Consider the following 23,429-nt stretch of genomic DNA (forward strand, 5'->3'; position numbering starts at 1 on the left):
CCACATCGCATATAAAATGTATATTCATTTTAAATCGTATTGTAAACCAAAAAATATGTTGACATTTTAGGCACACCAAAAGTATCAGTTTGAAACAAATCTATAATTTATGTTGCTAAGATAACCGACGCTATATCGCTTAGGCTATGTTACGATAAGCTGCGTGTTGCTATATGAGTTAAACCTTCGATAACGTTACATGATAACATTAAACTTGGCCTTGAACAGTAAACTTTAATAAAATGCTATGGCATATATCTATATTATATTATAAATTAATAATTAAAAAAACAAATGTTTTCGAATGTAAAATGATCATAAGTACGTTATCAGTAAATTTAAATTAAACAAACTACAATAACCTATAAAAAACGTCAATGAATATTCTTTTTGTGCATTTATTTATAAAAAATAAACTTTTTTAACGTATGTATGTTTGTATGAATAATTTATTGATAACAATCTTAAATGTTTTTACACAGCAAATACTTTTGTGAGGAATTTTCTTGATAATTTTAGCGCAGCATTGTAACCAATGCCACCACGAGCAAGGAAAAGATGCTGAACGCGTTTACCACAGCGCTACCATTGCGCTCTGCCAGATATTTGCGGAAAGTGCCCAATTTTGCGGTTGCCCAATCAAGATTCTCCTGGACTGTGATCTCAGCATTTTTCAGCGTGGCCTCTGAGCTACCGAATTTCTTGCCGCTGGCATTGTTGAACTCTTGCAGTCTCTTGAGCTGAGCCTCCTCCGTAAAGCGCGCAGCAATATTTGAGATAACTGTTGCCACAGCCGAATAACCACCCATGCTGTTAAAAAAATTAAATTAGTGATGTATCATTGGCAAATAATTGAGTCCACTTACGCTTCAGCGAGAGCTTCGTGCTTATCAGTGACTAGCTTAAAAACAGGATCCACATTCTGACTGTTCTCCGTGTAGAGCGTGCTGAGCACCGCTGATTTGTCTTGACGACGAATCTCCTCGGAGAGCACAATCTCAAAGACCTTCTCAATCAAGGCCTGTGTCTTGACGCAGCCGAATGAGTTCTGCAGCAGAGTCTTCTCGGTGGCCACCTTCTCGGTCTTGGACTTCTCATGCACGCTATTGAATTGAGACTCGCCACCCTCACGCAGCGCCACACAGTAGACCACAGAGCGTATGTTCTTGGGCACTGTTGTTATCGATTTGAAGTAGCTATTAGCCTGGTTGATGCAACCGCCATGGCCGTAGCGGCAGGACCAGGATAGCACCTTGGTTCTCAGATAAATCTCAAGAGCACTGTCACTTGGGCGCTCAATGAAGCCGAGCTGGTTGTATGCCTTGTTGGTCAGCTGTCTGATATAGTTGGCAAAGTCTTGGGTGTCGGTGCCCAGACGGATCGCCAAGTAGTTGAAGCCATTGAAGGCCGATGTCCATGGAATGTAGTTGGTTTCAGTTTCCAAGTACTCCAGCACAGCCAATGTCAGCTCATAGTTAATATAGCCGGCACGCGCCATGTTGAGCAGATCATCAACAATCTGTGCACGATTGACTTCATGAATGCCACTCCAGCCGGCAACCTGCAGCGACTTGTGTATAGCATTCCAGTTGGCCTCGGTGTAGTTGACGCGATAATAGCCCGTCTCCTGAATGTTGGCAATCACCCAGCTGGCAGCATTGCCAGAAACAGCGATTGTGGTCTTCTCAGTTGTGTCCTTCAGCACAAGTTTGGGTGTGGTGTTGTTAAAGTCATTCTCCACATTGGTGGTGTAGCTAATGGGCACTGTGTAGAGCAGAGAAGCAATTGCGCCATCACCTGCCTTAAGCAGGAAACGCTTTTGACTGAACGTCACTTGCTTGCCATCGCTGGAAAGCTCGACATTGACTACAGGATAGCCAACCTGTGTGGTGAAATTTTTAAAGATAGCTTCGGAGTTCACCTTAAATCTATTCTCGGGCCAGTTCGCTTGCCAGGCTGCCAGCAAATTCTCTGGCACGGTTGACTGGTAGGCACTATAACATAGATATTACAATATTTAGTACTGCAACTAACAAATTAATGCTAAGACGACACTTACTATTTCTTCAAATATTCCTGTAATGATTTTTTGAAATTATCAGTGCCCATGGCATGTTCGATCATGCGTATAAAAGTGCCGCCTTTGTTGTATGAAATGCTGTTGAACATGCGACTTAGATCAGCGGGGGTATATGTGTTTTCATCGCTCAAGGGATTTGTGGCATTGGTTGAATCCATGGACATAACTGTCTGTATTTGATCCACAACGAATTGCTTTTCCAGCTCCCAGTCTTTCTCAACCATAGCAGTACCAAAGTATTGGAAGAATCTGGCAAAGCCCTCATTCAGCCAGGTATAGCTCCACCATTTGCAGGTGACATAATCGCCGAACCACATGTGCGCCTGTTCATGGGCAACAACAGCAGCGATGGCCTGACGCGACGACAACGTTGTGGCAGATTCATCGACAAGCAGGCTGCGCTCTCTGTAGGTGAGCAGACCCCAGTTCTCCATGGCGCCCGCTGAGAAATCGGGAATGGCAGCCATATCCATTTTATCGTTACCCATTTCATAGTACTTCAAGTCAAAGTAAACGTCCATCGCAGCAAGAATCTGGCGACCGACATTGAAACTGTATTGCGTCTGCTCATAGTATTCAGGACGTGCTAGCACACCAAACTGACCATCCTGGCGTATGGCGAACTCGGAGATAATGAAGGCCAACAGATAGGTTGACATTTTGGGCGTCTTCTTGAATACATCGACAAAGTAATCGCTACATATAGAATGGCATAACGTTAAAATCGATATTACATGCAATAAAGATAACTTACGGCTTATCGCTGGGATAGGTGGAAATTAGCCGTGTGTTGCTGTACGAATTGAGGGTGCGATGGCGTATCAGAGTTACGTTAAACGTGGCCTTAAATTGCGGCTCATCGAAGCTGGGGAATGCGCGGCGGGCGTGGTTTGTCTGGAACTGTGTGGAGCCCAGCCATCTGTGAAATAGTTGGTTGGCATATTAATAGCTAAGCAATGCATATGATGTAACTTACTTGGTCTCATTATTGTCATTCTGATAGGAGCTGCGATAGAAGCCGTGCATATCGTCTTCCATTATGCCGCTATAGTTAAAATGCAGTATGTACGCTTTGTCTTTTACCAAGTCACTTGCTGTAGTCAGCTCCATCTGATCAACCTCAAGTTTCGCTACAGGCGGGCCTGAGAATTTCAGCACCGTGGGGTTAACATTACCAGCTGGCTTTTCCCAGTACTCCAAAAGCCTGATCGTCAAGTTTTTCGCATGCAGCGCAACAAGCTTTGTGGTTACAGTGGGCACGATTTCAATCCACACCTCACCATCGAAGGTGAATGCCTTATCGCCATCACTTTCCGACAAATAGGGACGCAGTACTATATCATAATGGCTGGGCATAATGTGCTCTGCGAGCCTGTACTCCTTTAGCTCCGTAGCCAAGGTGCTGGGTGGCTGCAGCTCCAAGCGCCTGGCATCCGCTAACACGGCGGAGGCACAGGCTATCCACAGGATAGCTAAGCGCAGCGTAAGCATATTTACTGTAAAAATTTAAACAGCCAATTGTTTGTTACTTAAACTGAATTATGCAATCACTTTACACTCACTTTGCTTTCTTTACTTAGTGTAGATCGGTGCTAGAATATAAGTTAAGCGCTGCACGCGCGTCGATTCGAAAGCTAACTGCCAATCGCTGCTAATGAACGGTGTTATATATAAGCTTTGAACGGCTATATAAACGATTTATCTCTAGTCCTAGTTTTTATTTCAGTCAAGATAATGCGGTCAGGGCTTATAGATTATACTCCGTTTGCAAAGACGGCGCGATAAGAGCTTAACGCGGTGATTTACGCTCGCTGCAAGAAGTTTCCAATCAAGCAAATGTTGCATGCGTTTTAGCAAATTTATGAGTGGATTAGCTACCACTCTAGTGAAGCACTAAACGGAAATGAGTCACAAGACAAGGTTCAATATTAATACGCATAAGATTTCAGCAAGCAAAGTTTAACTACAGTTGATCTTATCACAAATTAACTAAGTCAAGTTATAGCATACACTAATGAGCTTAAATTAATTACTTAATTACTAGCAAACTTTCTAATTAATTCTAAGTACATAAGCACAAATGCGTACTTGCTTATATACATATAGAGTTGATTAGCAATTAAATTATATCTTATCTTATCTATCAAGCATATTAATTTTTTATTGCTCAAAGGGCATTACAAGCAATTTTGTCTAATAAATTAATAGCACACTACTAACTATAAATACGAACGATACGCGTCTTATCGCCAAAACTATTAAACTTTAAACTCAAAAGCGATCAATTTAGCAATTTTCCCTTTTTTTTTTGTGGCAATATCTTTGTCAAAATATATAGATCGCTAGCATAATCTGGAGAGTGTCAATCAATGCAATTTTTATGGCTTTATAGCAGCGACGCATGCCACTTATAAAATGGCGACTGTCAATGGCGGATTAGTCAATAGCTGATTGGCTTTTTTTTACAGCCATGCGCGTTATCTGAGCAACTTTGAACCAAACAAGTTTATAGTTGCCATGTGATCGAACATAGCCGAGATATTTATAATGCCCATAAACTAGGCAATGGCGCACCAACATTTACGCATTTGCAATTTCACAATGGAATGTTAATTAACATTCGTAAATAACTTAAAAGTGCAGATAATAGACGCATGAGTTATAACAGTTGGCGCATGTTTATTGCAAAAAATGTTAAAGCTAACTTACAGTTGTAACTAACTTGTGACTTAACGCTCTAGAAAAGCTTGGAGCACAACAGACTTAGAGCTAGCACCAGCATGGAAACTCCAAAGGTAGCGCTGCTGTTGCGGAAATGGTTGACATACGAAATGATGGGTTCGCGGTTGGACGCCAGCCAATCCTTGTTGCTCTTGATGTTGGCATCGACGCTGCTCTGCAGTTGCGTGCCCATGACTTCCGAATCCTTAATGGCTGCCAGCAGCTCCGTCATCTTGGCCTCCTGCTTATCGTTGACCACATAGGCAGACATGGAAACAACATCCACATAAAGTGGGCTAACACCACCAAAGCCAGGATTCAGTTTGCTATACTCTTGCCAGTTTTCAATCAAGAAGTCCATGGAGACCAGCAGACCGGTCTCGCCGCGTGAGTAGACTGGGCTCAGCACAGTGGAGCGTTCCTGTGTGCGCAGCTTATTGTTCATGTCAATGCTGCTCTTCACATACTTCTGCAGCTGCTGCTCGTTCTGAGCACAACCCAGCGACGAAATGAGCAGACGGCGCTCAGCCTGATCGTTGGAGTTCATTAGCTTGTCGAACACAAAGTTGAAGATCTTGTCGTCGGCATTCTTCAGACCTTGGCAGTAGACTTGCGTCTGCAAATTGGCCTCAATGTGTTTGCCATTCTCAACCAGGTCGTTCAGCTTGGCGCGCGTCTCGGTCAGACAGTTGGACAGGCCAGCGAGGCAGGCCAGATTGATGATCACATTGCGCGTATACTTGGCCAAATGCTGCTCACCATCCACATCGTTGATGCCAAACTTGTCGTACTGCTCATTCACCAAGGCAGATACATAAAACTGGAAGTTGGCATAGTCCTTGTCGCCACTCAAATAGCGATTGAATAGTACGAACGCGGTGTTGGCCGCCGACCAAGGCGAGTACTGTGTCTCCTGTGGCAGATACTGCAGCAGATTGAGCAGCGTGCCGTGCGAGACGCGACCGCTGGTGGTGAAGCGATACAAATCGCTGATCAGCTGTGCACGATTGTTGGGATGTATCTTATGCGGACGCTTGGCCAAGCCCTCGGTGATGAGCTGCCAGTTGCGTGCATCGTAGTTAACGCGATAGTAGCCAACGGATTGCTTGTTCAGTATGATCCACTGATCGTCGGTCAGCGCTGACTCCTTAATGGTTATTTCCTTGGATTTTTCAAGGAAATGCGTAGCCACAGTATCACGGAAATCGGGTTTATTTGCCAGCACATAGTTGATGGGCACATGCCAGAGCTTCTCACTGGTGTAGCTCTTGTCGTTTGTATACTGTTCCTGCTTGATCTTGATCTCATTGCCGTTGCGCTCTACGGTCAGCATTGGCAGACCGCCTTGACGTGTCCAGCTTTCCATCATGTCAGACACCTTGGAGGGCACTTCATGATTCATTTCGACTGCAGCCAGCGCTATGGCATCAAACAAATGCGTCTCATTGGCGGCTGAGTATTTGCTGTAAAGTTAATAAGCAAGTTAATAATATGTCTGGCAAATAATGCTGGCAACATTAGCTACGTACTGTGTATCCAGATAGATGTGCAGACCACGTTGGAAGACGGCATTGGTCAGTGCATGACGCCACATGTTGAGCATAGAGCCTGCCTTGGCGTAGGCAATGTTGTCATACAGCTGGGAAATATCCGAAGGCTTCTCCACAAAATGAGTCATGGCACGTGTGTTGGGATTGGCATCAGTAGCCATGGCGTTCTGATACGAGCCAGCATGGAAGAGTTGGAATATATCCCACTCGGGATAGGCCTTTAAGAAAGAGAAATTATTTAAAAGCCCAATAAGTGTGGCAAGCTGCAGCACTTACCAAGTCGATAGCCAGATTCTCAAAGAGCGTGGCAAAGCCTTCCTTCAGCCAGAGATATGACCACCATTCGATGGCTACCAGATCACCGAACCACATATGCGCATCCTCATGCGCCTCAATGGTAGCAATATTGGTCTGCGTGTTCACTGTGGAGTTCTCGGTATTGTACAGCAGATACTCCTCGCGATAGGTGGCCAGGCCCCAGTTCTCCATAGCACCAGCTGCAAAATCGGGTATAGCAGCCTGATCTAGCTTGGGTAGCGAAAAGGGTACATCAAAGTAGCCAGAGAGACGCTTCTCCACCAGCATGCCGGTGGTCAGAGCCCATTCCTGTTCGTGTTCAGTGCCTTTGCGTGAAAACACGCGCTGTGGCAAGCCGTTCAATTCGCCGCCTGAGGCCACAAACTCCGAGACAATGAAAGCAACCAGATAGCTGGGCATGCTCGGCGTAGTCTGGAATACAGTAACACCAGCCCTAAAGACAAAACATTAGTAAAGCAAACGCCTGACGCAGTTGCTAGCTTAACCTACTTGGTCTTAGTCTCATCCACAGGCATGTTGCTGATGGCATTGTAGCTAACATCATGATTTATGGTTATGGTGAACTGGGCACGCTTGGCGGGCTCATCGTAGCAGGGGAAGGCATGACGCGCATCTGTGGACTCGAATTGTGTGGTAGCCAGATATTTCTCTTTGCCTTCGGCATCCGTGTAGGTGGACAAGTAGAAGCCGCCGTTGTCTCTGCGCAGCTTGCCCTCATACTCAATGGTGAGCAGCCATTCACTATCTGCCTCAAAAGTCAAACCTGTAGCGCTCAATTTGAGGAACTCACGCTCCTGATCTTGGCTGATTTCTAGCTTCTTATCCTCAGTTGTGCCAGTCTTGCGTATGACAGCCGAGAATTTCTCCAACTGACGCTGATGCACCACAATTTCGGTTGTGGCCTTCAACACCTTCAGGCTAATGGCAACCTTGCCTGTGAACGCAGTCTCGCCATTGTGCACGTTAGTCCAAAGTTCTACGGCGTAATGACTTGGCAGCGTATCATTGGGCAGGCGATAGGTATCTCCGTCGGCTAGCGGCTCCGCACGCAGTGCTGGCTGCTCGAAACGCTGCAGCTCCTCGAAGGGCGGAAAGGCTTGAGTGCGATAGGCGCAGGCTAGCAGGAGCAGCACTGCTGTTAGTTGAACTACGACGCGTGCCATGTTGTCTGCTCGCTGTGACAACAAGTGGGCAATAGCTTAGCAATGGCAATTGCTCCAGTATTTAAGAAAGTTTTAGCCGCTATCAGCGCTTATATCATATCGTATATAAACGAGTTATGATGTGCTTATCACCTGTCCACGCAAAAACAAAATAAGATTATTCCAATCGCACGAGCCTTCATAAATACAATTACCTAACGTTATATCGCTCAATTTAACACAGCCGCTAACTAAATATAAGCTACGAAATTAGCAGTAAATCAAGTTGGCACCGATGCAACAAAAAACTTTGACTATGTAGCGCATACTGGCAGCAAAAATATTTGAGTCGTCAAGTGGCGCAAATCATTATAACAATTATCTGTAGATAACATTTCAAGTGGGCAATGTTCTAAAACTACAAACGCTTTTTGTTGGCGTCTTTAAGTAGTTGAGCTACAGCTAATTGTAATGTTGAGATACGTTTTTAGTTGTAAATCTATCTGTTCATTCAAGAGATAAAAGATGTTGTAAATGCTTAAGTATGATTGTCTGCTTATAGGTTAAATTTATATTATTTGCATACATAATTATGGCTGTCTAAATTGTGCTTAAAAATAATTGTTCACTAGCTAGTAATGTTTTAGTTTAGTTTGTATTTGGACTTTTAGCTGTGTACAGCAGCTGAACACACTCAGCTATTGATGTCTCTGTCTTGCTTGCTTGCCAAAGTCGGCTGCGCTGCTTCCATGCATACGTTTATCCACTCACAGCGCTTTGGCTCCTGAGAGCGCAAACCAAGATGGCGGCGCTTCCTCAAATTACATTGGCGGTCTCTTTGACTCTTGTATGTCCGCATGTGTAAAAGCAGATAAGCAGCTGAGCTCATGCAGCTCTTGTTGTCTTTGTTTTGCTTGCCAAAGTCGGTTGCGCTGCTTCCATGCATATTTTAATTCGCTCAGAGCGCTTTGACTGCTGAGAGAGTAAAAACAAGATGGCGGCATTGCCTTAAATTACAATGGCAGCCCCTTTGACTTTTTTATATGCGCATGTGTTAGAGCAGAGAAGCGCAGAACTTACTCAGCTATTGATGTCTTTGTCTTGCCTGTTTGCCAAAGTCGGCTGCGCTGCTTCCATTATACGTTTATCCACTCAGAACGCTTTGATTGCTGAGATCATGCTCATTCAATTTGACAGATTTGATTTCTTTCAACCAATTATGTCTTCATATTTATAAATATTTAATATAAAACTATATTTCTAGCGTCTCAGATCTTGTTTAATTTTGTTATTTTTAGGTTAATAAATTAAGATAATATAACCCCATTTATCTCTCTGGTCGACAGCCATTCTGACGTATTTTCATTTTGCTCAAGTAAAATTTAACAAATAGTCAAGTTTCCATGTTCTAAGAGCGATCCAGTTAATGTGCTCAAGTACAGGGTCGTATACAGTCGGTTACGTACAGCTGTACTTAGCAAATCTTTAAACTTTATTTACAAGCTTTGCAACACTTTCCTATCAATACGAAATTTCCCACAATTTGATTCAAAAATTCCCCCTAATCCTACAAATCGTCATATTAATCCATGGGTCAAAGTCGAAGGCATTTTGAAATAGAACCGCAATGACTTGCAACCACTTCACGTGATTAAACAAGGCGCACGAATTGCAGTCATAAAGTAAATTATAAACTAAAGTTTTATTGTTGTTATGCTATGTTGCCTTGGCCATCGAGTTCTTTTGTTGGGCGCATGTAATGGCAATCAGATTTGAGCGTTGATAGCAAACAACAGACCAAAGTCATTCTAAGATAAGAACAGTCAATGTGAAGAGAATAATCGCCGTTAATCAATAATAAATCAAGTTGCAATTAAACTGTAAATTAATTTCGCTGGAAATGCGAGCTTTACTAAAGTACAATAGATAAATAGCTAATAGCTCATTAGTTAAGTTTGTTGAGCAGCAAAACGCAGAGCGCTGACAACATGGTGAAGAGTGAGGCGGAGAGGGCGACGCTGCCATTGCCGCGATAGGCGACCAACCAATTGACGACAGGCTCGCGATGTACATCAAGCCAATTGAAATTGCTTTGCATATTGGCGGCAACTACGTCGCTGAGATCATCCTTGACATCTGCGCTTTCCTTCACCATTGCTACAAGCGCATCCAGCTGCAAGAAATTCTGTTGAGTTTGAGCCAAAATCAAATATTGTGCGCGCTTACCCGTGTCTTTTGCTTTTGGCTAACTACATAGTTGGCCATGCCTTTAAGCGCTGCATCCAATGGCTTCGCTGTGCCAGTGCTAAGCTCTGCGTAGGCAGGCCCATTGACCTCTAGGAACTCCAAGCTGGTGGTGAGTCCTTGCTCGCTTCTGGAGTAGGCAGCATTAAGTAGTGAAGTGCGCTCTGCATAGCTTAGACTGTTCGTCTTATCAATGGACGCTTCAACAAATTTCTTAAGCTGCGTGGCTGTCTGCGAACAGCCCAACGAAGAGATGTACATAGAGCGATCGCTGGCTGTAGTGGATTTGAATAGCTGCTCCAACACTGCATCATAAGTTTTGTCTTCAGGCTTACGAAGTCCAGCGCAGTAGGTTTGGGTGCGTACTGTAGGCTCAATGGCAATGCCATGCTCGAGGAACTCTTGTAGCTTGCGATGTGCTTGCTTGTGGCACTGCTCGCTGCCCACCTGGCAGGCTAGACTCAAGAGCACAGTGCGTAAATATTTATTCAAATAGTGCTCGCCCGAGAATTCGTTGACGCCAATCTTTAGGAATATATGCTCAATGAGTTCGATGACAAATTCACGGAACTCTGCGTATTTTTCATCACCGCGCAGATACTGATCGTAGATGTTGAAAATGCTATTGGCAGTGGACCAGGCTGCATACTGATCCTCATGCTTCAAGTAGGCCAGCAGCTCGAATAGTGTGCTCTGGCTAATGCGCGCCGTGTCCACAAAGCGATACGCATCATGCAGCAGCTGTGCACGATTCCTCGGATGTATATTATATGTCTGCTCACGCAGCCCGCGCGCGATCAGCCGGTAGTTCTGCTCATCGTATAAGATGCGATAGTAGCCAGTGGATTGTTTGTTCAGCAGCAGCCAATCGTCTTTCGAAATCTTTGCATTTGACACTGTATATTCCTTTACATTGAGCAGATAGTGCGTGGCGCTGGTATCACGATAGTCTGGCTCCGAGGCAGTCGCATAGTTGATGGGCACATACCAAGTGTTGTGGTTGGTGAGCGTTTTATTGTCGACGAAGCGCTGCTGCTTGATGCTAAATGTGCCCGCCTCATAGTCACGTTCGACTGTTAGCAGTGGATAACCAGCCTGATGCGACCAGCTGGAGAATATGTCCTTCACTGTGGCCGGCAGCTGCCATTTGAGTTCATCCACTGCCTGCTCCAGCGAGCCAAACAAGTCATACTCATCCGTGGAGTTGTATTTACTGCAAGGGCAAAGTTTAGTTTGCTTCTTATAAAACATTATTATTGCTGTGCTATACTCACAATTCGTTTAGATATTTATTGAGGCCCAGACGAAAGACTGCATCAGTCCAAGCGTTCTTAAACATGTACAGCACACACGATGGCTTGGCATATGAGTATGTATTATAGCGTCCGGAGATTTCACTTGGAGTCTGCACATAGTGCGTCATGGGCACAGCTTGAGCTCTGGCATCGTTGATCAAAGCGCTGTTGTAGTCGCTTACATGGTAGATCTGATAGACATTCCATTCGGGAAACGCTATGTCATCCGATTCGTAGGAGAAAAGCGTTGCAAAGCCTTCTTTAAGCCACAGATATGTCCACCACTTGAGCGAAACCAAATTGCCGAACCACATGTGCGCATACTCGTGTCCAATAATATTAGCAATGTTTGTCTTCAGACTGATGGTGGACTGCTCCTTGGTCCACCACATGTACTGCTCGCGATAGGTGGCCAGGCCCCAGTTTTCCATGGCGCCTGCAGAGAAGTCTGGAATGCCAGCCTGATCTAGCTTAGGCAAGGCATATTTCACACCAAAGTATTTGGCCAGGCTGGATTCCACCACCAGACCTGCCAACAAAGTCCACTCCTGCTGCTCCTGCTTGCCCTTGCGCGAAAACACGCGTTGCCGTACTCCATTCAATTCGCCTGTTGTATACTCAAAGTCGGATACAATGAATGCAATCAAATAGCTGGACATTTTGGGCGTCTCTTCAAAGCGTGTAATGCCAGCACTACGTAATTGTTAATTGATTAATTAATTTTAATAAACAGCTGCAGCTCCTGAGCTTACCTAGTTCCAACCGTTGCCACTGGCATATTGCTTATGACTGTGTAGGCGGGAGTATGATGTATAGTTATGGTGAAGAAAGCTCGTTTGTTGGGCTCATCATAGCAGGGAAACGCATGACGGGCATTGGTGCTCTCAAACTGCGTAGTGGCCAGATAGCTGTGGAATAATATTATAGAGAGATTGTTAAGTTTACAGCACATTCATTATATGTTAGGCAAGTTTTAATAAAGTGCAAGCTAATTGTTATGTTTTAAATAGTTAGAAAAGGAGTATTAACAATTTATATTTATTTAATTTAAAGTATTTCTTATACGTAATGCCGCTCGTGCTATTAACACAGTATCTGCAAGCAGAATCTAGTCATTTTTTTTATTAAAGTCTAAAGTATTTATAAATATAATATTTATAAATATAATATTTATAATTATATATAATATTTACCATTCGAACTAAACTCTTAATAAAGAAAATAAATTAAGTTGACTTTTTAATTCAATTAATTTAGTGCTCATTGAACAAAAACTGATTACCTAAGCGCGTTTCATATATATAGCAGCTAAATAACTCAAAATTCTAATTGTAAATAATAAAAAGAAATGACTGCAAGGATTCATGAATTAAAATGCCATTGAGTTAGATAGCTAATTAAGAATTTCTGTCTTACATATTCACTAACGATGCATTCTACTTACTGCACTTGTCCTGCATCATCCGTATATTGAGATAAATAGAAGCCACCGTTGTCTGTGCGTAGCTCTCCAGTATAGTTAATGCTCAGCAGCCATCTGGAGTGCTGTGGGAATGTCACGCCCTCCGATGTAATGTGCAGAAATTCACGTGTTCCTGGAGTTACTTTAGCTGGCAACACATCACTTGGACGATTATCTTTGCGCTCGATTGTTGCACTAAAGTTGCCAATTTGACGCGCATGCAAAGTGATCGTATCGGTGGCCTCGAGCACATTCAACTCAATCTTAACGCTGCCATTAAAGGTGCGATTGCCAGTGTCTACCCAAGTCCAAAGCTCCACATCATAGGTGATGGGTATTGTGTTGTTGGGCAGGCGATAGTTCCTTTCGCTGTTGTCATCCGCATGCGTTTCAATGCCAGCAAAGCCTTTGGTTTCCAGCTGGGAGCTAGCCAAATCGACATCCACATCCGGAGGCCTAATGAGTCGAGCCTGCAGACTAGTTGCGGCCAACAGCAGCAGCCACAATTTTAACAAACAATGCGCCATGTAGTCGAGCGTATATTAAGCAAACGCGGCTGCATAGCTGCGTATTTATTTGAAGCTTTAAATCGAATATCATAAAGATTATGCAAGTCTCGATAACCCAAAAAGGAATAATGTAGAACCAGTAAACATAGTTAATAAGCGCAGCAATTCAATCATAAACTGAGCAATCTAATTTTGTACTAGACTGCGGTCAATAATAAATTCAAGTGCTTGTAGTTTGATGTCTTCGCCATAGTGTTGCCGATTTAGCGTCATTCCGGATAGATTCGATTTAAGAACTAATCATTGCAATTAATTACTAATTAAATTGGTTTTATTTATTAGCGCTGATAAGTTTCAACTCTCTAGCTTTGATATTCTGAGAAAATTTAAGTCTTTTTATTCAGTGTGCATTAGTTATACTTGTTTAGTATTTATTATTTTCAGCACAATTAATTCCTGATTAAGAGCAATGTAAATTATGAACGTTTAAGTAGAAACTGTGACAAATTAAAATGAAAACTGTCCAAGCAGGACAAATATAAATAAAGATGCTATAATGAAGAGGAAGATAAACAAATTTCATAATACATTTGCTGCTTATTTTCATAAATGTTTCAACATAGAAGCTGAAAGCCCCTTCCCAGTTGGAATTTCAAGCTTGTATATTGTTCTATGAGTTAAATTTATTAGACTTAACTTTTGACTTAAGCTTAGACTTAATACAATGCATTTGATAAATTAAACTAACATGGCAAACGCGCTGCTGACCAACTCACTGGCCGCACGCAATAAGCCTCTGGAACGATTCGAACCATTGCCAATGGGACTGAGAGCTGAGAGCGCCAAAGCGTCGCTTTTGTGTTCGCTGAGTTCTCTGCGCAGCCAATTGTCGATTTTTAGCTCGAACTTTTCACTGAATTGTTCGATGCTGCGCAGGCGCCTGCCCACACGATTCGAATCCCTGGGCAGCAATGTCTCGACATCAGCCAGCTGCTCCTGCTTCATATAAGCTTTAATATTTTGACGCAGTGCAGAGAACTAAAATGCAAAAAGTTGTACAAAATGTAAGTCAAGTCAAGTTATGTGGCTTACATTGGCGCGTTGCTGCTGCGGTATAAAGTCGGCTATATCGTTGAAGAGCTGCACAAAGAAGGGAAAGTGACAGAGGCGCTTGTAGTTCTGATCTATAAAGTGCCAGATAACTGGACGCGCAGCCATGCTCGTTTTGTAGACATAGCCCAAGTAGAGCATCGAGTCTCGCTCAGGCATCAAGCTCGAGTTGTGAGTGATGAGTATGTTCAAATAGTGTTGCAAGTGATGCTGGTTCTGGGTGCAGCGCAGCGCGTATATGATGTCGTCGAAGAAGCTCGTCTCGCGATCTGTGATCTGCAGCAAGTCCATGATTTTGATAAAGTGCTCATTGCTCAGATAGCGCACGCCCATGCAGAGCATAACGTCGTGCATGGCATAGTAGTCGGGCTCGCTTTGAAAGCTAATGCGCTTAAATAAATAGTCGCGTGTGACGTTTTTCGTGTACTCCAAGCACTCGGGCAGATCTGCCTTGCAGGCGATTTGCAGCAGCTCGGTGCGCGCATGATTGAAGTGCTGGTTGGCCTCGGCCTCTGGTTGGAACAGCTGCAGAAATATGGGCGTAACCAGACGACGCACAAACTGCTTGAACAGCTGGTGGCAGTTGGCAGCAAAGAGATTGCGCTCCAGAAGCTCTATAGTGTTGGCTGCCTGATTCCAGGCCATGGCATGCTGCTCGAACTGCAAGTACTTCAACAGCTCAAAGATCACCTCAACCGAGTCGATCTCATTGCGCTCAATCAGCGGCGCCAGATCCTGAAATAGCGCAGCACGATTCATTGGATGTATAACGCTATGATTGCGTTGCAGCTGTCGCGCAATCGCTTGCAGATTATCCGTATCATAGAGCACATGATACAGGCCCGTCTGCTGTTTGTTAACGATCAGCCAGTCGCGCCCGCTGAGCTGCAGCTGCAGCTGCTCCAGACTTAGCGTATGCTGCAGCAGCGGCGGCATAAAGTAGTCCACATGCGTATGCTCGAAGCTGGGCGACTTGGCGCTGGCAAAGTTCAGTGGTATCCACCAGTGCTCGCTCTTGGAGTGTATCGACTGCTGTCTGAATGTGATGGTGTCGTTCTCGTAGTTGCGTATCACCGAGACTATGGGCAGCCACTCGCTGTGCGCCCAGCTGAGCAAAATGTCGCGCACTTTATGCAGCCAGGGCTGGCCTTGAAAGCGCTGATCCTCCAGCACGCTGCTCTGCAGAGCATCAAACAAATCGAGCTCGTTGACCACGCTGTATTGGCTGCAAGAGTGTTAAGACTTTGGCGCATCAATTGCAATTGACCAGTTCGTTGCACTTCCCCTGCGGGGCACTTACAATTTTCTCAAATAGTTGCTAACGCCACGCACAAACGTCTTCTGATGCAGCGCATGATGAAACATTTTGATGACGCAGGCGGAGCGCTTGTAGCTGATGATATCAAAGACGTTTAAAATGTCCTCCTCGGTCTCCACATACGACGTCATGGGACGCACATCGAAGAAGCTGCTATAGCTGAAGGCATGATCCGCTTCATCATGTATAAACATATCCATTACCTTATCCTTGGGATACAGCTGCAAATGATAAAACCTATAAGTGGCTTGTTGTTGTTGCTGCTTTGCTGACTTACCAAATCTGTAATAATGTAACCAAAGTAGGTAGCGAAGCCTTCATTCATCCAGACGTATGACCACCATTCGGGTGAAACCAAATTGCCAAACCATTGATGTGAGATTTCATGATTCTGCATAAGCATGTCCTTGACACGTTTGTGATCATCGTTAGTATCCTGCAGCATTAGACAGTCCTCCTTGTAGGTAATCAAACCCCAGTTCTCCATCGCCGAGCCATGATTACGCTTCAATGCCACATGATCTAGCTTGGGCAGCGTATAGCTCAAGCCAAAGTAATCCTCCAGTGTAGCCACAGCTTTCACAGCATTCTTCAAGGCGCTGCGTCCCTTATCCAGCATATGATGTGTGGCATAAACACTTTGCGTCACGCCTCTATATGTCTCGGAGATGCTCTCGAAGTTTGATATAACAAAGGCCACCAAGTAGGTGGACATAACTGGCGTGGTTTGAAACGTAGTTGTGGTCAGCTCACTGCAGAAATGAAATTTAATTTAGCATAGCATAGCAGCTGTTTGTGCTTACCCATGATTTTCCAGCTTTTGCACTGGCATATTGGACACTGCCATGAGACTGCTGCTGTGCGTCAGCTTAATGCTGAAGTTGGACTTAAAGGCGGGCTCATCGTAACACGGAAATATGAGACGTGCATAGGTGGGCTCCGATTGTGTGGCAGCCACAAAGCTGTTGGCATATAAACAAATTTGTTTTGAAAAAGCAAAGAGTAAAATAATAAAATTCATTCAGTTTCAGTTTGTAAGACTTTCGCTTGTTGTTGTGCCCCCTTATCTGCTTTGCTTTCTCATAGCTGATAAGGCGGCTTGTCCAGTAGTCACAATAACAGTTAGAAACGCTTGAGACACACACAAACAACAGTCATGCCCCTTTAACCAGAAGCTCTAATGCATAGGCGTAACTATAAATATGCGCACTAGTGTGAGTGTACAAACAAAATTTGTTTTCATGCCACGATAATAAACACACATACGCATGCATTTGTGTGTGTGTGTGTGTGTGAGCAAAAGTTATCTAGGCTTTTAACTTGGCCTGCCTTCGTTCTTATGCATAAATAATTCAATTATAAGTTTCCGTTATGTAATTTGGCTTACACAGTGCTGTTGTTGGCCTCATCTTTGTAGTCCATCCAGTAGAGGCCTCTTGGACGCGTGCCCATCAGCGCGGTATACAAAATTTGTAGACGATAACGCTGACCAGCCTCAAAGGCCACATACTTCTGTAGCGGATGTATGATGAGAAAGCTGTCATTGGGTTCAAAGGTGTGCGTCAGATCGTCCACGAGTTCACCCTCGAATTCAGGTCTAGTGCTTTCCAGACGTCGCACTGTTATCTGAAAATCACTCAAGTTCTTTGCATGTAGCACAATCTCGTTTGTCGACTGCCTAATCTCAATGTCTATGGTGGTATTCCCGCTGAAGCGCCAATTGCGCAAATGTACATTGCTGCTTATATGCAAATGATACGACAATGGATACGTATCGTTGGGCAGTCGCAGCGGTCGCGGGCTCACCAAACGCTGCGCTTCCAGCGCTGCTGGGTCCAAGTAATAAGCCCAACTTGCAGCGCATAATAGCAAAACAATTGGAGTCAAATACGCCGTACACATTACGGCAATGTGTTTATTACGAGCGCGCACGTTGTCTGCCAAAAGTGAACTAATTCCCAAAGGCGACTCGCCTCGCGATTATAGCTGCTCACTCTAAGCAGTAGCTGATAAGATAAGATGGCTCTACATGAATTGGGATCGTTGAAGAGCACGCAGTGCGTCAATGTATAAGAGACACACTCGAACACACAGCGGAAGGCAAATATATGCACAGCTCTGGCCTTGCCTTGAGCACTTAACACAGGTCAGGGCCTTCATCCTGGCATTACTCTGAGCACTTAACCATGCTTAGTGGCTTTCACTTGAGCGCGCAAGCAGCAGCTCTCTTACAGTTAGTCGCTCTCTTAAATTTAAGCAATCGCGCTCATTGGCGAGAGCTTGACGTTGCACTTAGCACAATTTGCAGCAGCAAGTTAACATATTTAATTATGCGCTTATAGCAAAGCAAATAAAATGAAACAATAATATAAACAAGATGTACAGTAATAAACGCCAGCACTAAATAATCCACTGAATTAATGCTAACCATAAATAATGCGTGATCTTCTACTCGCGTTAGTGTTGCTTGCTTTTGTTCTTAAGACTTTGAGTTCCACCAACGATTATATATATTTATTTTCTCCAAGCACACGATCAGTCGTTCTTCTACTCTCACTACGCAATCATGTTTCTTAAGCGCCAAAGCCTGTTGCTCCTGCTGCTGTTGTTGGTTCTAATTGCCACGGCGAGCTCTCTGAAGTGCGCCAATATTGGAGAATACGTAAGTAAACTATGTAAATGCTTTTATCTAATTTATAATTCTGTTTGTTTATTATTACAGTGCATGGTGCACAGCGATTGTTGCACAGGATACTGTCCATCGTTTATGGGCAACAGGTGCCGCGTAACCGCAGCGCAACAGGGCGCAATAGCTCCATTTAATTAAATTTGTGAATTGTCCAATTGCAATCAATTTGTTTAATTTCCATTTTGCATATCTTAGTGATATTAACTCTAAAATGATTTTATTAATCAGCGAGCTAATATCAAATACAGCATACATATCTATGTAACAGCACTTAGATTAACTTGTTAAAAATTAGTTTTATTTAGAGAGAGCTAGAGCTACCATATGGTAGCTAGCTCTATTGGCACTGTTTGTATTATGACTAAGATCACTCTTTAAATATATTCTGCTGTGGATTTCAATAAATTTAACTAACCAATTTAAACATTTTGTTTCTTTTAACTTTTAAGAAGTATTGTTATCGTTCTTGCACTTTCACTTTTAAATAAATATTTTATTTTAAAAGTAGGGGCAGACCACTCGAATTCATTCGCACCTCCATATATGTAAGCCCATGGGGCTTATTATTATTAAATAAATCGAAATTAGTAATTTGTTCTCAAGAAGAGCATTTGCCTTTCACTATACATATGAATATACAATTGCACTTTATAGTTTATGACGAACTACGATAAAGCTAAACGATTTTGTAATCTATGTATGCCCATACACTTTAAATATTTGTCAACTTAATAGCAAACATTCAATTGAAAATATAAGTGAATTTTTATGATGACAGAACAAAATTGCTGTCTACAAGTTTCGGCAAAACGTAATATATGTCAAAATTAGTTAATAAATGCAGTTCCGCTTAAAAATTTAGCTCATGCACTGCCTGTTAAAATTTGTTCTCTGATCACGTATACGCAATGCTGCCCTATATGGCAAATAGGGCTAGACTTGAGCAAATAATGTTATTGTAATTTTTTATTATGTGAGTAAGAATGCAATAAAATATTTAATAGCAATATTTTCCCATTTCATCATTTATTCTAAGTAAATGAAATTCTAAGAATTGCTGAAATTACACTTTAATTTTAAACTCAATTAATACAGCATAAAAAATATATTACACTACAAAAAAAAAATTGGAACGATTTCACTGAAAATTTGACAGGTGTTTAATTTACTTGCGTTATTTGCTCAGTGTATATAAGCCGATGAATTATCGTTACGCCTTCGGCAGCTGATCGCATTTATATTGATTGCGCTCAAACGCAACTACATAAGCATTGAGTTTCATCAAGCAAGCGATCAGTCGCTCTTGTACTTTCACAACGAAAACATGTTTATTAAACGTCAAAGCCAGTTGGTGTTGCTGCTGCTGTTGTTGGCCCTAAGTGCAGCAAACAGCGCACAGCAGCAGTGTATGGCAGATAGGGGATATGTAAGTAAACGGTAAACAAAGTTAACAATTTGTTTTAATTTTTTTATGTTGCAGTGTCAAACGCATAGGGAATGTTGTTCTGGCAAATGCATGACTTACAGCTATATGTGTGCCCCAAAAGTCTCGTCACTGCCTGCAGTGATTGACTTCAAAACATTATATGAAGAAGCTACGGTGGACTCACCTAACAGTCTAAATGACAATCATTTATATAATATAATCAAACAAGCTGCTTGCGCCGAACCATGCAGAGCCACTGGCGAGGAGGTAACAAATATGCGACAAATATGCTTTTATCAAATGATTCATAATGTTTTTGTTTGTTTCAGTGCCAAATAAACATGAATTGTTGTTCACGACGCTGCCATTCATATCTGCACAAGTGCGTCACATAATCGAGCTGTTGTTTATTTCTTAAAAAATAATAGCATCGAGTAATTACTGGGCGCGTCAGTAATTGTATTGGAGCTTTGCATCATGGCTTTCCCCAAGGGCTTACTCATGACTGCTATATGCGGGAATAATTAACATACCATTAACCATGTAATTGGCACATTTTATTTATTATTATCAGCTATTTAAGGCTATGCACTTTCGCTTATAAATAAATAGCAAACATTTGCAATGCAAAAAATACAATGTGAAAGTCTCTAACATATATGTGGGTGTACAATTTATACGATCTGTCTCGTTTACACTTTTTGCTTGCAGAAAAAAATTCAAATTAATTCTTTTTAAGTTTATTTATATAAGCTGCTTCATTAGTCTAATCAGTCTTCTGTGAATCTTAAGGTCAAACAGCCATCGAACCTCGCTTAATATTTACTTTTGTTATCTATCTTTAAATATTTGCCAACGTGACTGGGTCAACATGCAATTAAGAGTATCGCATAGCAAAGTAACTTGACACAAATGCCGTTTACTCCTTTACTTGCGTAAACAGTGTAGCATTTCAAATGAGCTGTACACAAAAACATTGCAACTTGGCTATTAATTAGTAGCCCGAGCGCAGCATACTGTGCAATTGTTAATAAAATGAAAGCATACGCCATGTAGGCCCAGTCAGAAGCAAATCAAAATGCTGCCTAAGCTGTTGCCGCTGTTGCTGCTGCTGTTGCTGTTAGTTGCTGTTGTAAGTGTTTTGCTTGTTAAACTTATCAAAGATATTTATTTTATGCTCAGCATACAGAAGCTAAGCCCATCAATGACACTGCCAATGCATTGAGTAAGCTGCCTATGCTGCCACCAGCTAAACCGCCAGCTACGCCACTTAATCCAGATGAAATAACGCTGTTCACCAACATGTTTCTTAGCTTATTTAAAGGCGTTGCTGATTGGCGCAATACGGTGGCCGTGGAGACGGTGCAAAGCGTTTGGCAAAGTCCGCCCGTTCTAGACTTTAGTCATAGACTTTTTGCCGCCTAGAAAATTAAGAAAGTGAAAATTAGGCAAGGCGCCTATTAATTGTTATACACATAAGTTATTAATTTGTGTATCTGCTATATAATATAACTTGTTTTGATTGTCCAATAAAAGTATGAAAAAACTAAAACATGTTTATACTACATTTCAATGCAAAAATAGAGATATCAGCAGCTGTACTGTATTCAAAGATATTAAAAATAAAATGCTCTTAAAGCTCTTCCAGAATATGCCAAAGTTATATACCAGAGTTTCAAATTAACAATCTAGACTGCTAATAGTAAGTCTACTTAGACTATTTATAATAACCCTAGCTCTGATGAACCAAGCCAATGATTTATTATAATTGCAAACACCCACATAGTAGTACTTAGTACTTATGTAACACTCCTTATCGGCTAATTATATAATGCCAATTTGCAAGCCAAAAGTGTGTTCAACACGATTAAAAATTTGTTCAGCTGTTTGTTAATACGAAAACATTTCCTCATACTTAAAAGATTTAGCTTATAAAAGTAGAGCAATGAAACAAACGATTAGTCGTAAACGAAATTTTGATTTTTAAACACCAAACCCTGTTGCTGTTTGTGCTAATTGCTGCAGTTATGTGTTGAAAATGTAAGTAAATAATTGATGTAGTTTTGAATTTCAATTTATAATCATTTTATTATGTTGCAGTGTCAAACGCATACGGAATGTTGTTCTAGAAGATGTGTGTCAAAAACTTTTAAAGAATTAGAGTTGACTACCAAAAAATAAATGTCATTTTATTGAATTAAATCCCAGCTTGCTCTCTGTCTTGTCATTTTATATCAATTGGCCTATGGCACTGGGTGACTGTGGGAGTAAATAATACAGTTATATAAATGAAATCAATTTGTAAATTGAACTGCTGTATTGCATTTAGATAAGACGCATAGCTTCAGTTTGGAAATAGTTGTCTAAGCTATCTCACTATGACGTGCGATTAAATTAATTGAAATTGCAAATCAAAATGCAAAACTGTCTGTAGCTTTATTGTACACAATATTGCAATAATGCAACTGGCGCCATTGAGACCGTCAATGCGCGACTTGCTTTTGATTTGACTGATAATGAGGCATGTGTGTGTTATTCTGTGGCATGAACAACAACAGAGGCAGCAGCAACAGCAGCAGCAGCAGCAGCTTGTGTGTTCATCATCATTCACTCGACTGGCAATAATAAACTGTATCAACTGACACGCCCATCAATCGCGCGGCATACCTCAGCAATGTGAATTGAAGTGTTTGCTTATGCACAATCAAATGGCAACAGTTTGTAGACACACACACACACACATATATACGTGTATATGTATTTGTGCGCGAGCAAAGCATATTTCCGCCATCGCAGACAATGAGACAGAGTTGTCATGTAAATTTTTATACATTCATAGACATGCATTGACACAGGCACATGCTCACACTCACACACTCACACACACGCACACATGCATATATAAATCCAACACAATGAATTTAGACAGCAATTGTTCAGTTTTGTTGTGGTTCGCTGCTGCTGTTCATCTGTTAGCTGTTGGCTGATGCTTTTATGTGTATTCCCTGGGCGAATTCAATGGCCCGTGCGGCAAACACACACACATAATCTATTTATATGCCAACTAAGCTATAGTTATTCTTTTTTTTAATCTGCATGCGCTATAAGTTATGCCTCGGTTTAGCGTAAAGGTTTTATTTTGATTTAACGCTTGCTTACATTTATTTCAGCTCAATCAACAAATGAATATTTATGCTGCGCAGCGGTGTGCGCTACTATAATAATATTGACTTCTTTAAGTGCAATTTGCTGTGCCAGTTGTGTGTGTGTGTGGCAGCATTTCAATATGTATAAGTGTTTGTGGCTGCTACGTGTGTGCTTACCAAAAAATTTGCATTGAAAACGCATTCATAGTTTAGTTTGTGTGCCGCACAGCCTGGGAAAATCAAGCGAGCACTCTCAGCTACAATTGCTCGTGCACAGACTCGTACACTTACACATATTTATAATGCATAAGGCCAGCGAGCACGTGTTTCAATTTAGTGTCTTGGATTTTCGCAGTTCAGCAATTGATGCAGCCAGCCGGGCGTATGCGCAACTTGCTCGCTTGAGACTTATTATTATT

At 42.2% G+C, this 23,429-nt stretch overlaps 6 protein-coding genes across 7 annotated transcripts; 2 read left to right on the forward strand and 4 right to left on the reverse strand.

The window, feature by feature from the left end:
* Positions 1-431: 431 nt before the first annotated feature.
* Positions 432-3,717, reverse strand: LOC108604586 (membrane alanyl aminopeptidase). The gene is made up of 6 exons (XM_017994117.1): positions 3,643-3,717; positions 3,057-3,576; positions 2,835-2,999; positions 2,060-2,776; positions 867-1,994; positions 432-810 (listed from the first exon to the last, which is right to left on the reverse strand). Exons 2-6 carry the CDS (start codon positions 3,569-3,571, stop codon positions 516-518), a joined length of 2,820 nt encoding a protein of 939 aa, XP_017849606.1. The 5' UTR covers positions 3,572-3,576; positions 3,643-3,717; the 3' UTR covers positions 432-515.
* A 1,024-nt stretch (positions 3,718-4,741) lies between these two features.
* Positions 4,742-7,934, reverse strand: LOC108604426 (aminopeptidase N). The gene is made up of 4 exons (XM_017993894.2): positions 7,159-7,934; positions 6,628-7,102; positions 6,331-6,569; positions 4,742-6,264 (listed from the first exon to the last, which is right to left on the reverse strand). Exons 1-4 carry the CDS (start codon positions 7,830-7,832, stop codon positions 4,818-4,820), a joined length of 2,835 nt encoding a protein of 944 aa, XP_017849383.1. The 5' UTR covers positions 7,833-7,934; the 3' UTR covers positions 4,742-4,817.
* Positions 7,935-9,696: 1,762 nt separating this feature from the next.
* LOC117134623 (aminopeptidase N) lies at positions 9,697-13,339 on the reverse strand. The gene is made up of 5 exons (XM_033294132.1): positions 12,795-13,339; positions 12,103-12,258; positions 11,330-12,043; positions 10,038-11,268; positions 9,697-9,984 (listed from the first exon to the last, which is right to left on the reverse strand). The coding sequence occupies exons 1-5, from the start codon at positions 13,337-13,339 to the stop codon at positions 9,757-9,759; spliced, it is 2,874 nt and encodes a 957-aa protein (XP_033150023.1). The 3' UTR covers positions 9,697-9,756.
* Positions 13,340-13,993: 654 nt separating this feature from the next.
* Positions 13,994-17,679, reverse strand: LOC108601288 (CG31343). 2 transcript variants are annotated; one of them, XM_033294120.1, is made up of 6 exons: positions 17,137-17,679; positions 16,553-16,711; positions 16,027-16,501; positions 15,732-15,970; positions 14,414-15,656; positions 13,994-14,359 (listed from the first exon to the last, which is right to left on the reverse strand). In XM_033294120.1, the coding sequence occupies exons 1-6, from the start codon at positions 17,649-17,651 to the stop codon at positions 14,060-14,062; spliced, it is 2,931 nt and encodes a 976-aa protein (XP_033150011.1). In that variant the 5' UTR covers positions 17,652-17,679; the 3' UTR covers positions 13,994-14,059. The 2 variants fall into 2 exon arrangements, with proteins under 2 accessions (XP_033150011.1, XP_033150012.1); XM_033294121.1 differs by lacking the exon at positions 13,994-14,359 and having other exon boundaries at positions 15,430-15,673.
* A 636-nt stretch (positions 17,680-18,315) lies between these two features.
* On the forward strand, positions 18,316-18,576 carry LOC108601289 (omega-conotoxin-like protein 1). Its single transcript, XM_017989189.1, has 2 exons — positions 18,316-18,411; positions 18,472-18,576. Exons 1-2 carry the CDS (start codon positions 18,316-18,318, stop codon positions 18,574-18,576), a joined length of 201 nt encoding a protein of 66 aa, XP_017844678.1.
* A 1,168-nt stretch (positions 18,577-19,744) lies between these two features.
* On the forward strand, positions 19,745-20,493 carry LOC108602664. The gene is made up of 3 exons (XM_017990811.1): positions 19,745-19,864; positions 19,919-20,131; positions 20,194-20,493. Exons 1-3 carry the CDS (start codon positions 19,763-19,765, stop codon positions 20,257-20,259), a joined length of 381 nt encoding a protein of 126 aa, XP_017846300.1. The 5' UTR covers positions 19,745-19,762; the 3' UTR covers positions 20,260-20,493.
* The last annotated feature ends 2,936 nt before the right edge of the window (positions 20,494-23,429 follow it).

Source organism: Drosophila busckii, chromosome 3R (genome assembly GCF_011750605.1).
Source record: "Drosophila busckii strain San Diego stock center, stock number 13000-0081.31 chromosome 3R, ASM1175060v1, whole genome shotgun sequence".
Taxonomy (NCBI): Eukaryota; Metazoa; Arthropoda; class Insecta; order Diptera; family Drosophilidae; genus Drosophila; species Drosophila busckii.